At 45.2% G+C, this 18,196-nt stretch overlaps 1 protein-coding gene across 1 annotated transcript; it reads right to left on the bottom strand.

Moving 5' to 3' along the window:
* Nucleotides 1-3,677: 3,677 nt before the first annotated feature.
* LOC106598868 (uncharacterized) lies at nucleotides 3,678-15,028 on the bottom strand. The gene is made up of 6 exons (XM_014189883.3): nucleotides 14,857-15,028; nucleotides 14,234-14,581; nucleotides 12,034-12,177; nucleotides 10,864-10,959; nucleotides 10,596-10,645; nucleotides 3,678-9,838 (listed from the first exon to the last, which is right to left on the bottom strand). The coding sequence occupies exons 1-6, from the start codon at nucleotides 14,900-14,902 to the stop codon at nucleotides 9,515-9,517; spliced, it is 1,008 nt and encodes a 335-aa protein (XP_014045358.3). The 5' UTR covers nucleotides 14,903-15,028; the 3' UTR covers nucleotides 3,678-9,514.
* Between the last annotated feature and the right edge of the window lie 3,168 nt (nucleotides 15,029-18,196).

Below are 18,196 nucleotides of genomic sequence, written 5' to 3'. Positions count from 1 at the left end.
TACACAGGCAGTTCGGAAAGCTAAGGCTAGCTTTTTCAAGCAGAAATTTGCATCTTGTAGCACAAACTCAAAAAAGTTCTGGGACACTGTAATGTCCATGGAGAATAAGAGCACCTCTTCCCAGCTGCCCACTGCACTGAGGCTAGGAAACACTGTCACCACCGATAAATCCACTATAATTGAAAATTCCAATAAGCATATTTCTACAGCTGGCCATGCTTTCCACCTGGCTACCCCACCTTGATCAGCAGCCCTCCACCCCCCACAGCAACTCACCCAAGCCTCCCCCATTTCTCCTTCACCCAAATCCAGATAGCTGATGTTCTGAAAGAGCTGCTAAATCTGGACCCCTACAAATCAGCCGGGCTAGACAATCTGGACCCTCTCTTTCTAAAATTATCTGCTTCGTTTTACTGAAGGCGATAGCCAAATCGGCATATTCAGAGGGAATGTGCACGGTAGTGACTGGGTCTGGACTTTCCACCATGGTCGCACCGATGGAAACTCCTATACACCTGACTGAGCACTCCCCGACCACCAACCTGTATGGGATAGTGGGCAGTATTTTCATGGCCGGATAAAAAACGTACCCGATTTAAACTGGTTACTACTCTTGCCCAGAAACGAGAATATGCATAGTATTAGTAGATTTGGATAGAAAACACTCTGAAGTTTCTAAAACTGTTTGAATGGTGTCTGTGAGTATGACAGAACTCATATGGCAGGCAAAAACCTGAGAAAATTCCAAGCAGGAAGTGGCCTGTCTGCGAATTTGTAGTTCTCCTTTTGCTTCTCTATCAAAACTACAGGATCTGTGGGTTTACATGACACTTTCTAAGGCTTCCATTGGCTCTCTAAAGCGTTCAGAAAGCAGATTGAGGCGTCTCCTGTCTCTGGGCAGAGTATAGGAGCACAGTTTGTCAGTGGACTGCCTGGTGACTAAGAGATTGGAAATGCGCGTTCACGAGACCTCGCCATTTTTTCTTTTGTCCTTTGAATGAATACACTATTGTCCAGTTGGAATATTATCGCTATTTTACGAGAAAAATACCATAAAAATTGATTTTAAACAGCGTTTGACATGCTTCTAAGTACGCTAATGGAACATTTTGAAATGTTTTGTCTCGAAATGCGCTCGCGCGTTACCTTTTGGATAGCGACGTTAATGCACGAACAAAACAGAGGTATTTGCACATAACTATGGATTATTTGGAACAAAAACAACATTTGTTGTGGAAGTAGCAGTCCTGGGAGTGCATTCTGATGAAGAACAGCAAAGGTAATCCAATTTTTCTTATAGTAAATCTGAGTTTGGTGAGTGCCAAACATGGCGGGTGTCAAATTAGCTAGCCGTGATGGCTGAGGTATGTACTCAGAATATTGCAAAATGTGCTTTCGCCGAAAAGCTATTTTAAAATATGACATAGCGATTGCATAAAGGAGTTCTGTATCTATAATTCTTAAAATAATTGTTATGTATTTTGTCAACGTTTATCATGAGTAATTTTGTAAATTCACCAGAAGATTTTGCTGGGAATGCATGTTCTGAACATCACACGCCAATGTAAAAAGCTGTTTTTGGATATAAATATGAACTTGATTGAACAAAACATACATGTATTGTATAACATAATGTCCTAGGAGTGTCATCTGATGAAGATCATCAAAGGTTAGTGCTGCATTTAGCTGTGTTTTGGGTTTTTGTGACATATATGCTTGCTTGAAAATGGCTGTGTGGTTATTTGTGTCTATGTACTCTCCTAACATAATCTAATGTTTTGCTTTCGCTGTAAAGCCTTTTTGAAATCGGACAATGTGTTTAGATTAACGAGAGTCTTATCTTTCAAAGGGTGTAAAATAGTCGTATGTTTGAAATATTGAAATTATTGCATTTTTGAGGTTTTCGTATTTCGCGCCACGCTCTTCCACTGGCTGTTGAATAGAGTGGGACGCTAACGTCCCACCTTGCCCATAGAGGTTAAGAGCCCTCTGCCTCCACAAAATCTTAGGGTTGTGAGTGGCTAGCCAGGGAATTCCCAGTACCACCGGAAATGCCGGGGAATCAATGAGGAACAGGCTGATACGTTCCTCATGCCCCACCCCCGCGTCACCATGACCAGTGGCACTGTGACCTCCCTCACTTGGCCGGACCCTAGTGGTCGACTATCTAGGGCGTGCACGGGGTAGGGTTGGTCCAGCTGAACCAGGGGAATCTCTAACTTCTTGGCGACCCCACGGTCCATAAAACTCCCAGCTGCGCCTGAATCGACTAGTGCCTTATACTGGAAGTGAGAGGAAAACTCAGGAAAAGAAACAGAGGTGTACATGTGGTCGACAGGGGGCTCTGGGTGTGGCTGTTGCTGACTCACCTGGGGGGTCGATGTGGTGCTCTGCCTGCCATCTGAACTCCCGGGTGGACCTCTCCAGCACCGGTCTGCAGTGTGTCCTCTACGACTACAGTGGGCGCAGGAGAGGCCCCCCCCTCTGGTCCTCCTAGCTGCAGCCCCTCCTATCTCCATGGGCATTGGAGCAGGAGGGCTGGGAGGTCGAACAAACAGGCCCCGACTGGAACGCCCCCGGGCAGCCAGCAGGTTGTCCAGCCTGATGGACAAATCTTTGAGCTGGTCCAGGGTGGTAGTATTGTCCCAGCAAGCCAGCTCCCGGCAGACGTCCTCACAAAGACTACATCCGTAGTGGTCAATCAGGGCCCGCTCATTCCACCCTGATCCTGCTGCGAGAGTCCGGAAATCCAGGGCAAAGTCCTGAGCGCTCCTCATCTCCTGCCTCAGGTGGAATAATCTCTCACCCGCCGCCTTGCCCTCCGGGGGATGATCGAATACCGCCCGGAAGCGGTGGGTGAACTCCGGGTAGTCGCCCCTAGCCGAGTCTGGGCCCTCCCAGACTGCGTTGGCACATTCTAGGGCTCTACCCGTGAGGCATGAGATGAGGACGCTCACCTATCTGACCTGATGACTCTTTGCTGTCCCCAGTCCACCTGGTTGTGCTACTGCTCCAGTTTTAACGGTTCTGCCTGCAGCTATGGAACCCTGGCCTGTTCACCGGACATTCTCCCAGACCTGCTGTTTTCCACTCTCTCTCTCTGCCGCACCTGCTGTCTCTAACTCTGAATGATCGGCTATGAAAAGCCAACTGACATTTACTCCTGAGGTGCTGACATTTTGCACCCTCTACAACAACTGTGATTATTATTATTTGACCTTGCTGGTCATCTGTGAACGTTTAAACATCTTGGCCATGTTCTGTTCTGTTATAATCTCCACCCGGCACAGCCAGAAGAGGACTGGCTACCCCTCAGAGCCTGGTTCCTCTCTAGGTTTCTTCCTGGGTTCCTGCCTTTCTAGGGAGTTTTTCCTAGCCATCGAGCGTCTACATCTGTAGTGCTTGCTGTTTGGAGTTTTAGGCCGGGTTTCTGTACAGCACTTTGTGACATCGGCTGATGTAAAAAGGGCTTTATAAATACATTTGATTGATTGACTGATGAACAGTCATTGGTCTCTTATAATCAGATCAGATTGTGTGATCATGAACAGGCTGAAATTCCAGGCATTCTTTTCAAACTGCTCTCACACAAAAAGGGCATTATCATAATTTTCACAATTTCAGAGTGTTATTTCCACCTCATAGTGTGGAAATATCATAAAAAATGAAAAATCAAGTTAACTCCACTGCCCATTTAATTTAAATTTCATTGAAACTCGCAACACAATTCACATTAAAACAATCAAATAAAAAAGTAGAAGCAAACAGGAAGCAGTAAAAAGGATTAATAAAATAACATAAAACACAGAGGACGTCTAAAACAATCACTGGTTAAAGGCCAAGCTAAAAGGGGGTGTTTTTAAAGGCACCCTTTATAAGGACTTTCCAAATACATCATTCATGGTTATTTAATCAATTATACATTTGTAAAAAAAACATTAATAGACTGTTATAATGCCTTGGTCAAAAAGGTGTGATAGCCTTGTCAGTGCTTGCCAAATAGTGAGCCAATATTTATCTGCAGATATTAACATGCAATTAAATGACATAAACATTAAGACAAGTTGAAGAGAGAAGTCAGGTTAACACACCTGATGGAAGATAGAAGTCAGGGTAACACATCTGATGGAAGAGAGAAGTCAGGAAAACATATCTGATGGAAGAGAGAAGTCAGGGTAACACATCTGATTGTGAGGACATGAAGAAGGGCCCGGTTCCCCAAAAGCATCTTAAGACTAAGTTCATCGTTAGAACCTTCGTAGGAGCATCGTTAAATCTCTGAGCTGTTTCCCAAAACCATCTTTACTAAAGTTGCACTTGAAAACGCTAAATGAAGCTGTGATTTTGTGCATCGTTATTGGGTAGCCGCCACAATACTTGCAGGCAGCTATACGTGGTAATATACTGAACAAATATACTGCTCAAAAAAATAAAGGGAACACTTAAACAACACATCCTAGATCTGAATGAAAGAAATAATCTTATTAAATACTTTTTTCTTTACATAGTTGAATGTGCTGACAACAAAATCACACAAAAATAATCAATGGAAATCCAATTTATCAACACATGGAGGTCTAGATTTGGAGTCACACTCAAAATTAAAGTGGAAAACCACACTACAGGCTGATCCAACTTTGATGTAATGTCCTTAAAACAAGTCAAAATGAGGCTCAGTAGTGTGTGTGGCCTCCACGTGCCTGTATGACCTCCCTACAACGCCTGGGCATGCTCCTGATGAGGTGGCGGATGGTCTCCTGAGGGATCTCCTCCCAGACCTGGACTAAAGCATCCGCCAACTCCTGGACAGTCTGTGGTGCAACGTGGCGTTGGTGGATGGAGCGAGACATGATGTCCCAGATGTGCTCAATTGGATTCAGGTCTGGGGAACGGGCGGGCCAGTCCATAGCATCAATGCCTTCCTCTTGCAGGAACTGCTGACACACTCCAGCCACATGAGGTCTAGCATTGTCTTGCATTAGGAGGAACCCAGGGCCAACCGCACCAGCATATGGTCTCACAAGGGGTCTGAGGATCTCATCTCGGTACCTAATGGCAGTCAGGCTACCTCTGGCGAGCACATGGAGGGCTGTGCGGCCCCCCAAAGAAATGCCACCCCACACCATGACTGACCCACCGCCAAACCGGTCATGCTGGAGGATGTTGCAGGCAGCAGAACGTTCTCCACGGCGTCTCCAGACTCTGTCACGTCTGTCATGTGCTCAGTGTGAACCTGCTTTCATCTGTGAAGAGCACAGGGCGCCAGTGGCGAATTTGCCAATCTTGGTGTTCTCTGGCAAATGCCAAACGTCCTGCACGGTGTTGGGCTGTAAGCACAACTCCCACCTGTGGACGTCGGGCCCTCATACCACCCTCATGGAGTCTGTTTCTGACCGTTTGAGCAGACACATGCACATTTGTGGCCTGCTGGAGGTCATTTTGCAGGGCTCTGGCAGTGCTTCTCCTGCTCCTCCTTGCACAAAGGCGGAGGTAGCGGTCCTGCTGCTGGGTTGTTGCCCTCCTACGGCCTCCTCCACATCTCCTGATGTACTGGCCTGTCTCCTGGTAGTGCCTCCATGCTCTGAACACTACGCTGACAGACACAGCAAACCTTCTTGCCACAGCTCGCATTGATGTGCCATCCTGGATGAGCTGCACTACCTGAGCCACTTGTGTGGGTTGTAGACTCCGTCTCATGCTACCACTAGAGTGAAAGCACCGCCAGCATTCAAAAGTGACCAAAACATCAGTCAGGAAGCATAGGAACTGAGAAGTGGTCTGTGGTCACCACCTGCAGTACCACTCCTTTATTGGGGGTGTCTTGCTAATTGCCTATAATTTCCACCTGTTGTCTATTCCATTTGCACAACAGCATGTGAAATTTATTGTCAATCAGTGTTGCTTCCTAAGTGGACAGTTTGATTTCACAGAAGTGTGATTGACTTGGAGTTACATTGTGTTGTTTAAGTGTTCCCTTTATTTTTTTGAGCAGTGTATATAAACACAACATGGAAAGTGTTGGTCCCATGTTTCATGAGCTAAAATAAAAGAGCCCAGAAATGTTCCATATTGTCACGTCCTGGCCAGTATAAGGTTAATTGGTATTGTAGTTTGGTCAGGACGTGGCAGAGGGTATTCGTTTTATGTGGTTCGGGGTGGTGTGTTTTGTTGAAGGGGCATTTGGTTTAAGTATTCCCGGGGTTTTTGGGCACTGTTTGGTTTTCAGGTATTCTATGTTTAGTCTAGTATGTCTGTTTCTATGTTTGGTTAATTGGGGTTGGGACTCTCAGTTGAAGGCAGGTGTTGTCTATCTGCCTTTGATTGAGAGTCCCATATATTAGGGTGTGTTTGTTATTGGTGGGTGTTGTTCTGTGTTAGCCTTGTGCCTTGCAGACTGTCAGTCAATCGTTATTTCTGTTTGTTATTTTGGTGTTCATTTTGTATTCATTAAAACGTTGAGATGAGCATTCACATACCTGCTGCGTTTTGGTCCTCTTTAACCGACGACAAGCGTGACAGAATTACCCACCAACTATGGACCAAGCAGCAGAGGAAGAAGCAGAGGGACTTCCAGTTGGACTGGCGGGAGAAGTGGACCTGGGAGGAAGTTCTGGACGGGGCCGGACCTTGGCACCAGGCTGGGGATTATCGCCGCCCGCAGTGGGAAATTGAGGCAGCCAAGGCAGAGAGGCGGAGGTACGAGGCCATGGACGCGCTGAGGGAGAAGCACGAGAGGCACCCCCAATAAAAAAAATTGGGGGGGCACACGGGTAGTTTGGCTAGGCCTAGGAAGAGCCGGAAGCCAGCTACCCGTGGTTATATGGAGGAGCGTATGGGGGGGAGAGCGCCATGTTTCGCTGAGGAGCGCACTATCTCACCCATACGCACGCACAGTCCGGTGTGCGTTGTTCCAGCCCCTCGCAGGTGCCGTGCTAGAGCGGGCATCCAGCCTGGTAGGAGGATGCCTGCGCAGCGCATCTGGTCGCCGGTACGCCTCCGAGGACCAGGCTACCCAACTCCCGCTCTACGCACGGCTACCATCAGGCCCCTGCACAGCCCAGTCTGCCCTGTACCAGCACCCCGCTCGTACAGGGCTACTAGTTCCATCCAGCCAAGACGGGTTGTGCAGGAGGTAAGATCAAGACCGACTGTGCGCCTCCATAGCCCTGGGTTTCCAGCTCCTGTCTCTCGTGCGGACCCGGAAGTGCGTCAACCCAGTCCGACTCGTCCTGTTCCCGCTCCCCACACTAGCCTTCAAGTGCGTAAACCCAGCCACGCCAGTCAACAGTCACCGGAGCTGTCCGCCAGTCAACAGTCATCGGAGCTGCCCGCCAGTCAACAGTCGTCGGAGCTGCCCGCCAGTCAACAGTCGTCGGAGCTGCCCGCCAGTCAACAGTCGTCGGAGCTGCCCGCCAGTCAACAGTCGTCGGAGCTGCCCGCCAGTCAACAGTCGTCGGAGCTGCCGGAGTGGCCAGACTGCCCTGAACTGCCGGAGTGGCCTGACTGCCCTGAACTGCCGGACTGCCCTGACTGCCCAGACTGCCCCGAGTGGCCAGACTGCCCGGACTGTCCCGAGTGGCCAGACTGCCCGGACTGTCCCGAGTTGCCAGACTGCCCGGACTGTCCCGAGTTGCCAGACTGTCCCGAGTTGCCAGACTGCCCGGACTGTCCCGAGTTGCCAGACTGCCCGGACTGTCCCGAGTTGCCAGACTGTCCCGAGTTGCCAGACTGCCCGGACTGTCCCGAGTTGCCGGACTGTCCCGAGTTGACAGACTGCCCGGACTGTCCCGAGTTGCCAGACTGTCCCGAGTTGCCAGACTGCCCCGACTGTCCCGAGTTGCCAGACTGTCCCGAGTTGCCAGACTGCCCGGACTGTCCCGAGTTGCCAGACTGTCCCGAGTTGCCAGACTGCCCCGACTGTCCCGAGTTGCCAGACTGTCCCGAGTTGCCAGACTGCCCGGACTGTCCCGAGTTGCCAGACTGCCGGGACTGTCCCGAGTTGCCAGACTGCCCGGACTGTCCCGAGTTGCCGGACTGTCCCGAGTTGCCAGACTGCCCGGACTGTCCCGGGTTGCCAGACTGTCCCGAGTTGCCAGACTGCCCGGACTGTCCCGAGTTGCCAGACTGCCCGGACTGTCCCGAGCTGCCAGACTGCCCCGACAGCCTGGAACGGCCTGAGCCGGAGCCACCTCCAGAGATAGGTCGGTTGGGGAGGGGGGGTGTAGCACAGTGCCGTCGTTGACGGCAGCCACCCTCCCTTCCCTCCCTTTAGTAAGGGGGAATTTTTATTTTTGGTGTTGCTTGGGGTTATTTTTGTTAAGGTGCTTCCGGGGTTAGCACCTTTAAGGGGGGGGTCCTGTCACGTCCTGGCCAGTATAAGGTTAATTGGTATTGTAGTTTGGTCAGGACGTGGCAGAGGGTATTCGTTTTATGTGGTTCGGGGTGGTGTGTTTTGTTGAAGGGGCATTTGGTTTAAGTATTCCGGGGTTTTTGGGCACTGTTTGGTTTTCAGGTATTCTATGTTTAGTCTAGTATGTCTGTTTCTATGTTTGGTTAATTGGGGTTGGGACTCTCAGTTGAAGGCAGGTGTTGTCTATCTGCCTTTGATTGAGAGTCCCATATATTAGGGTGTGTTTGTGTTTGTTATTGGTGGGTGATTGTTCTGTGTTAGCCTTGTGCCTTGCAGACTGTCAGTCAATCGTTATTTCTGTTTGTTATTTTGGTGTTCATTTTGTATTCATTAAAACGTCGAGATGAGCATTCACATACCTGCTGCGTTTTGGTCCTCTTTAACCGACGACAAGCGTGACACATATGTACAAAAAGCTTATTTCTCTCATATTTTGTGCGCAAGTTTGATCACATCCCTGAGGAGTATTTCTGTCTGTAATAAACCCTTTTGTGGAGAAACTCATTCTGATTGGCTGGGCGTGGCTCCGCACTGGGTGGACCTGGCTCCCAAGTGGGTGGGCCTATGCCCTCCCAGGCCCACCCATGGCTGCGCCGCAGCCCAGTCATGTGAAATCTATAGATTAGGGCCTAATGCGTTTCTTTCAATTGGCTTATTTCTGTAAATGAACTGTAACTCAGTAAAATCTTTGAAATTGTTGCATGTTGCGTTTATTTCTTTGTTCAGTATATCTCTCTAGGAGCTGAACAGTCGTCAATATTGTGCAATAATTCTAATGCCAAGATAAGATTTGAATGGAGGAAGTGACACTGCCTTTCTTTCCATCCTATCAGTATCAACATATGGTCCAATTAATCACTTAGCGAACGTTCTAGCTGCGTGGGAAACGCAGGTTACATCTTCGGCTGTTGTAGGAACCACACATCGTTAAAACACTCGTAAGCCTAAGTTCCATCGCTATCAGGAACTCAGGCCCTGATCATGCAGCTGTTTTCTAAAAACAGAGGCTGTCGGTGGAACATATAGTTATAACTATTATAATAATATGTCACTTATGATTGGTTGCCAATGTGTGTATGTCCCTCGTGATTGGTTGTCAGTGACTCAGGTGTCTCTGGTTATGCTCAATGTGGAGTAGATGGGAGGAGCCTCAGAGGAGCTGTGTGGATGATTGACAGTAGAGTAGGCAGGGTTTTGACTGACGTTGACAGTGGCATAGTCACCAGAAGTGCCCTCTTTAGTGATGGCGGCAGTGGCTTCATTGGGGCAGCTGGGGTTCTTGTGGAAGTTGACGCTGGCGTAGTTGAGAGAGTCAGAAGGGCTTGTGGGTAAATTGGCGGTGGAGTAGATGGTGGTGGTCTCACCACCTGAGCTGGACAGTAGCGGGCGGTCCTTTATCTCCTCATAGTCACGATCACCATGACAACACTGGAGGAGAGGGACAGGAGGACATAATGAGGGAGGAAAGAATTAAGCAATAAGGCACGAGGGGGTCTATATACCATGGTAAAGGGCTGGTCAAAGGGCTGTTCTTTCGCACAACGCAACGCGGAGTGCCTGGATACAGCCCTTAGCCGTGATATATTGGCCATATACCTCAAACCCCTGAGGTCCCTTATTGCCATTATAAACTGGGACCCAACATATTTATAGCAGTAAAAATAATTGTTTTGTTATACCCACGGTATGCGCTCTGAAAAACCATGGCTGTCAGCCAATCAGCATTCAGAGCTCAAACCACCCAGTTTTTTACATAGATTAGAACATGATCTCTCTCTCTCTCTTTCCCACACACACACACACACACACACACACACACACACACACACACACACACACACACACACACACACACACACACACACACACACACACACACACACTCAGTCAGTCAAACACACAGGCCCGCACACACACTGACCTCTCTGTTGATCCTAGTGTCTGTGTTCCTAGTGTCTGTGTATCATGGCTGTCAGCCAATCAGCATTCAGAGCTCAAACCACCCAGTTTTTTACATAGATTAGAACATGATCTCTCTCTCTCTCTTTCCCACACACACACACACACACACACACACACACACACACACACACACACACACACACACACACACACACACACACACACACACACACACACACACACACACTCAGTCAAACAAACAGGCCCGCGCACACACACTGACCTCTCTGTTGATCCTAGTGTCTGTGTTCACCCTGGGTGCTGAGGACTCAGCTGTGGAACACAACACACACGTACACAGAGTGTCATACAATTCACACTATTGGGCTGCAGCAGTCTGTTCAGGTGGTTTTCAGAGCCCTGTTCACAATGAGACCTTTATTTCTCAACCAGGGTCAAAGGAGGATTGTATATGCAAATGTTTTCTTTGAAATGAAGACGGGGTGTGAGTAACTTCCCCTTGTGTGTGTGTGAGAGGGATTGTTACCCACCTGTTTCCTGGTTGAGTTTCCATCTATAGACTATGAGCAGGCTGACCACAAGCACCAATAGCAGCATGACCAGAATCCCAGATACTATGATGACCACTGATGTATCAGAACACAGACACAAACAGTACCATTAGAACACATACTTTACAATCAGCACTTCTGTTCAACTTACATAGGGCCTTTTACACTAATATGTGAAGTAAGATCTGCCTCTGTTCCACATCAGATGTGTAACTTTTCTGTTTACATCCTGTCCTGACATTAGCCTTGGATGTGGTGGCCAACATTCATGCTTCATGTCTGGGTGCAGCTATTAGCATACTGTATACACCTGTATACACCACCGTATGTAGACTGACAAAAGAAGGCTAGCTGTTCAAACTATACAGGAGATTCTCATCTAAACCATATTGCACACTTGAATTAGGCATCAATTCACAAATGTGTTGATATTTTTAAAGAGTTTAATTCTTCAGTTAGCTAACACTACAAATGCTGTGTACTGGTATTAAAGTTATTCTTGCAGGGACATGTGCTTTCGGAGAGACATAGTTTTGGTATGTGTCCCACAATAGTGTCCCACAATACCTGCAGATGTGTTCATTCAGTCTGATGTTGTCACACCCTGGCCATAGAGAGGGTTTTGTTCTCTATTTTGGTTAGGCCAGGGTGTGACTAGGGTGGGCGTTCTATGTTCCTTTTTCTATGTTTTTGTATTTCTTTGTTTTGGGCCAAGTATGGTTCCTAATCAGAGGCAGCTGTCTATCGTTGTCTCTGATTAGGAATCATACTTAGGCAGCCTTTTCCCACCTGTGCTTTGTGGGATCTTGTGTTTGTGTGGCTGCCTGTGAGCAGGCCAGAACTTCACGCTTCGTCTGTATTGTTTTGGTGAGTTTCATATTTATTAAACATGTGGAACTCTAAGAACGCTGCGCCTTGGTCTACTCCTTTAGACGAACGTGACAGATGTAGTCACCTAAGAGGAGGACAATCTTCAGTGTGAGGACCAGCAGGATAACCATGATGATTTGTGGCTCCCAACTAGTTCAAGTCTCTTTAGACCCTGGGAATCTGATTCCAAAGTCAGATTTGACCCCAGATCTGTGTCTTTACACTTCCAAAATGTGTTTACAAACTAGCATAGTGTAAAAAGGCTCATTGTTTATTCACCAGATCTGTTGTGTGATGAGGGTGATGGTGAAGACATGGATGAGGGTGATGGTGAAGACATGGATGAGGGTGATGGTGAAGACATGGATATGGGTGATGGTGAAGACATGGATATGGGTGATGGTGATGATAGAGCTGGTGAAACTGGGTTTTAGAGGGAGAGAAAGAGACACATATAGTATGCTTGAGTGTGTGACAGGTGAAATTACTCAAATACTACCCGGGTTGGGGTCATTTCAACTACAGTCAATTCAGGAAGTAAACCAAATTCCAAAATGACTTGTCTTTATCTAGGTTTCCCTCCAATTGGTGACAGATTTTCATGCAAATATTATAAAATCTGCATAAAGAATAAGTGGTTTCCACTTATTAACAAACTTGTTGCGGAACGTGATGATGTACTTCACACAAAATGTACTTTTTCGCTTCAGTTTTCATGTACAGAATAAAAATCTGAAGTTCAATGTGTTTCCATCTCATTTTCAACTCCACCAATAGTTTTCCCAAAAACTGCTGCGTTATATAGCGAATGTTTCACCTCTGGACTTGGCATGTGTGCTCTAGCCAACAGCTCAAAGATAGTCGGCTGTGAGGGTACTGCGTAGACTAGTATACACTATGAGATTATTATGGATAAGTGTGAGAATATCTGATTGTCTCCTAGTTTACTTCGATATGATGTTTATTAAATAAATGTTAGTGCATAAAGGTGTTTCCACTGCTATTTCTCGCAAAATTAATTTTACCGACAAAAAGACCCAACCATGTCGAAAGAACAAATTATCTGTCAGCATTTATAAAATTGTACTGACACTTCCTGTTTCCATCACATCTGTCCTGATTTTTCTTTTTGTCATATGGTACAACTTTACTCGCATAAAAACTGGATGGAAGCATGGTTAATGATAAGCATTAAAGAGAAGCTGAATTTCTGTATACTTCCTGAATTGACTGAAATGTAAATGTACCCTGACCAATACACTCACTGGCAGATGCATAGCAGGAAGTGTGGTTTCTGCTCTTCCTGTGCAGATATTGTAGTTGTCATTTAAATATCCACATCTCTCTCTCATACACAGAAGCAAATACCCTAAATATACAACAGCTGAAGACTGAGTAATACTGGCAGGTTTCTGAATCCGAGACAGACGTATAAACATGCAATACATCACACAGAAAGTTACGTTTTGTCCTGATCAATCTGTCTCACAATGCAGAGCAGGCTCATGCAACAGGACCCTTACTCTTGATATCTAGCTGGACTGCTGACGGGGTATGAAGAGTGTGGTTGTTCTGCACGCCACAGAGACATCTCCCAGCATCCTCTTGGATTAGGCTGGTGATGACAACGCTGACTGTCTTGTTGTCGAACAGTTAGAACCTCCAGTACTGGCTTTTGGTTGTCACTTTTACATGTCATTGTTTTCATGCTTTTCTTCATACACACAATGGATGGAGACTGACAGTTCTTCACAGCCTGTCACTTCAGTAAGGTTCGCACAACACCAATCTGTCATTTTAAACACATCTAACTTCCTTGTCTAATGTATTAATGATGTGATCTGTGTGGTGTGTTTGATCACATTGTTCATGAAAGTTGAATGACCTGGCCTCATTTAGGGTGGAATCTTGTTGAGATGCAGTTCCCTTAAAGGGAAAATCTGCAGATCAAACAACAAAGTCGGCACCCCATCACTGTTTTTGGTAAACAGCTGAGGGTTTGGGCTGGAGAAATTTAACCACTAACATTTATAAACAGAGCTATAGATGCAAGGACTGACCATCCACGAGATCAACATTGTAGTTTTAAACATGGTTTGAGTCTTTACAGTGTTTATGTTAAGAATTACATTGGTTACAAAAAATGGAGTAAAACAAGTATATTTTGAGTTTTAGTGGGTTATGACGGTTTAACTAAGCTCATGAGGCATTTATAAGTTATATTCTTCAAGAATCAATGGGCAAATATAAATAATTTAAAAGTACAGCATGTAGCAATCACAGATTGCCCCTTTAAGTCAACATGTACAAAACTCATGCATTGTGTCACTGAATAATGTGGATAAAAATTTACTAATGTGCAGGGATCTCAAGTTAGGATTCAGGACAAGTGCAGAAGCTTGATTAGGAATGTGTATTATAATATGTTTAGTTTGGAAGTGCTAAAGTTTTGAAAATGAGAATGAAAGGTTTACAGTACCTTCAGAGACAATAAGGTTGATTTCAACGTAGTGATCTGGTTTCCATTTGGCTGTTTCCTCTCCACACCAGTATCTCCCAGCATCATCTAATGTCAAGTCAGTGATGGTTACAAGGAAGACACTTTCCTCTCTGATGTCCTTCAGAGAGTATCTCCCTCTAGAAGTGCTGTTTACCCCCGCCTCAGTCTTAATAACTTTGTCTTTATAATAAAGAGAACAATCCCCTTTACAGAGGTACTTATGGTGGCTCCTCCACTCCTCTCTATAGGGGCATCTGATCTCTGCTTTGCCCCCCTCATATCCTTCCACTGTGATCAACTCTGCTGTACACACACTCCACACAGCAGCTGTAGGACACACCAACAGTCTCATTACAAACAGTACAAACACCCCAGCTTCCATTTCACATATTGTAAGAGTGGATTCTGGTCTGGTACACCACTGGTGATCCTTCACATCCATCAGTACATACTGGACCTTGTGTTCCTCAGTGTCCCCTCCCCTTTATCTAACAACATTATCAGTGAGTGAAGTGAGTTACACTGTAAAATGTTATAACCAAATGTATCAAACTATAGAGAGGAGTCACTGGAGATGTGTTCATTCAGTCTGATGTACTCACCTAAGAGGAGGACAATCTTCAGTGTGGGGACCAGCAAGATAACCATGATGACTTGTGGCTCCCAGCTAGTTCAAGTCTCTTTAGACCCTGTACATCCTGTTTACTCCAGTCCCCTCAATACTTCTACGTCCAGTTACCACCCCAGTACAGGAAGGTCTGTTCCTGCAGTGTGCATGAGAACCACTCTGTTAGTGTGTGTAGTGCAGGAAGTCCTGCTGTTTGATTAAGTACTTCCTGAAATCATTTCACTACTCTGTAAAACTTTTTAATAACATTCAGCAATAAACCGTATATGAGTGATTTATAAATAGCTTTCTCATCATTCATTAATCATAATATATATCGACAGTTAAACAACTTTTAAAATATGTATTAATGGTTATTAATTAGGGTGGCAGATAGCCCAGCAGTTAGGAGCATTGGGCCAGTAACTGAAAGCTTGCTGGTTCAAATCCCCAAGCAGACTAAATGAAAAATCTGTCTGTGCCCGTGAGCAAGGCACTTAACCTTAAATGTTCCTGTAAGTCGCTCCGGAAAAGAGTGTCTGTGAAATGATGAAAATGTAAATGATTAGTAAGATATAGATCCTTATATTATAAACTTAGATATGGAATTATTTTAACTTGGGGATAGCCCTTTTTTTTCAATTTTCAAATCTAACTGCCTGTAGCTCAGGCCCTGAAGCAAGGATATGCGTATTCATGGTACCATTTGAAAGGAAACACTTTGAAGTTTATGGAAAATGTGAATTGAATGTAGGAGAATATAATTGAATGTAGGAGAATACAACACAAATGATCTGGTAGAAGAAAATACAAAGAAAAAAACAACCGTTAAAAAAAAAAAAAATCTACCATCTCAGCCTCCAGTATTTATGCCTCAGTAGTTTATGTGTCGGGGGGCTATGGTCAGTCTGTTATATCTGGAGTATTTCTCCTGTCTTCTCCGGTGGCTTGTGTGAATTTAAGTATGCTCTCTCTTTTTCTCTCTTTTTCTCTCTTTCTTTCTCTCTTTCTCTATTTCTTTGTTTCACTCTCTCGGAGAACCTGAGCCCTAGGACCATGCCTCAGGACTACGTGGCCTGATGACTCCCTGCTTTCCCCAGTCCACCTGGTCGTGCTGCTGCTCCAGGTTCAACTGCTCTGCCTGTGGCTATGGAACCCTGACCTGTTCACCGGATGTGCTACTTGTCCCAGAACCGCAGTTTTCAACTCTCTAGAGACAGCAGGAGTGGTAGAGATACTCTGAATGATTGGCTATGAAAAGCCAACTGATATTTACTCCTGAGGTGCTGACCTGTTGCACCCTCGACAACCACTGTGATTATTATTATTTGAGCCTGCTGTTCATCTATGAACATTTGAACATCTTGGCCATGTTCTGTTATAATCGCCACCCGGCACAGCCAGAAGAGGACTGGCCATCCCTCATAGCCTGGTTCCTCTCTAGGTTTCTTCCTAGGTTCTGGCCTTTTATAGGGATATTTATTTCTATGTTTTTCCTAGCCACCGTGCTTCTACACCTGCATTGCTTGCTGTATGGGGTTTTAGGCTGGGTTTCTGTACAGCACTTTGTGACATCGGCTGATGTAAGAAGGGCTTTTTAAATACATTTGATTGATTGATTTATCTTTGAAATGCAACAGAAAGGTCCCGAAAGGTCCCAAATATAGCCATCACTCTAGTTGTAATTCCGATGGTGTCCACAAGAGGGCAGCAGTGTTTGTGCAAAGTTTCAGACTGATAACTTGAAGTATGAGCAAGCTACATGACATTTAGTGTGAAGTCACCCAGGTACATTTGGCCAAATCGTGAAGGACACGTTTACATTTACATTACATTTTTCTGCAAGAATATTGTTAAATCTGTATATTTGGACTTTGATTTAGCTTTTACAGTATTAGTAGCCATATTGTAAATGGCTACCATTTGCAAAACACCCAGTTTTCATAACTTCATAACTCTCCATATTCTTGCCATTTTTGTCCAAAAGGAAAAAGCTTGCTGTCGCACAAGGTTAGCAGCAAAATTGTGTGACAGATATGGGGTTGTGCGACAGATACACATACTTCCGTAAAGCCCAGCTCATTGGCTATCTAGCAAGCTTTGTTTCACTCCGATTGGTGCTTATTTGACAAAGTGTTAGTCAATCAAGTGAAGACCGCCCGTGTCATCGGCGCGCAATGAAGGCGTCGCTCTCTGACCAAATTTGATGTCCTATAGGATATACTACACTCCTAATGATATAGTGAAGTCTGGTTACGTTCTAGGATCTCTGAAGAATAAATACAAACGTAATTTGACTGGTTGAAACAACGTTTAGGGTTAGATTTTCACAGACACCTTTTTAGAATATGAAAAAGGATTTTGTCTAACAAAACTACAATTCATGTTATCTCTGGGACCCTTGGGATGATAAATCAGAGCAAGATTTCAGAATGTAAGTACACATTTCACCTTCAGAGGTGAATTTATCAAAGCTGTTGCGGTGAAAAAAGTGTTTTGTTGTTTTGAGCTCTCCTCAAACAATAGCATGGAATTTTTTCGCAGTAATAGCTACTGTAAATTGGACAGTGCAGTTATATTAACAAGAATGTATGCTTTCAGCCAATATAAGACACTTATATGAACCGACATTTGTTGTTTCTCTAAAATGTGCGATCATGACACACGACGCTACATGATTTACAACTGCCCCATTGACGGAACGCCTATCCCTAAGAAGTGTTTCAATTTTTGCCTAAAATGACATACCCAAATCTAACTGCCTGCAACTCAGGCCCTGAAGCAAGGATATGCATATTCTTGGTACCATTTGAAAGGAAACACTTTGAAGTTTGTGGAAATGTAGGAGAATATAACACAATAGGTCTGGTAAAAGATAATACAAAGAAAAAAACAACCATTCTTTTGTATTTTCTGTTGAACCATCATCTTCGAAATGCAAGAGAAAGGCCATAATGTATTATTCCAGCCCAACTGCAATTTAGATTTTGGCCACTAGATGGCAGCAGTGTATGTGCAAAGTTTTAGACTGATCCAATGAACCATTGCATTTCTGTTCAAAATGTTGTATCAAGACTGCTCAAATGTGCCTAATTTGTTTATTAATAACTTTTCATGTTCACAACTGTGCACTCTCCTCAAACAATAGCATGGTATTATTTCACTGTAATAGATTGGACAGTGCAGTTAGATTAACAAGAATTTAAGCTTTCTGCAAATATCAGATATGTCTATGTCCTGGGAATTGTTCTTGTTACTTACAACCTCATGCTAATCACATTAGCCTACATTAGCTCAACCGTCCCGTGGAAGGAACACCGATCCCGAAGAAGTTT

Source organism: Salmo salar, chromosome 03, assembly GCF_965601325.2.
Source record: "Salmo salar chromosome 03, fSalSal1, whole genome shotgun sequence".
Taxonomy (NCBI): Eukaryota; Metazoa; Chordata; class Actinopteri; order Salmoniformes; family Salmonidae; genus Salmo; species Salmo salar.
The sequence above is the reverse complement of the archived record's forward strand: the minus strand, read 5'-3'. Positions and strand labels throughout refer to the sequence as shown.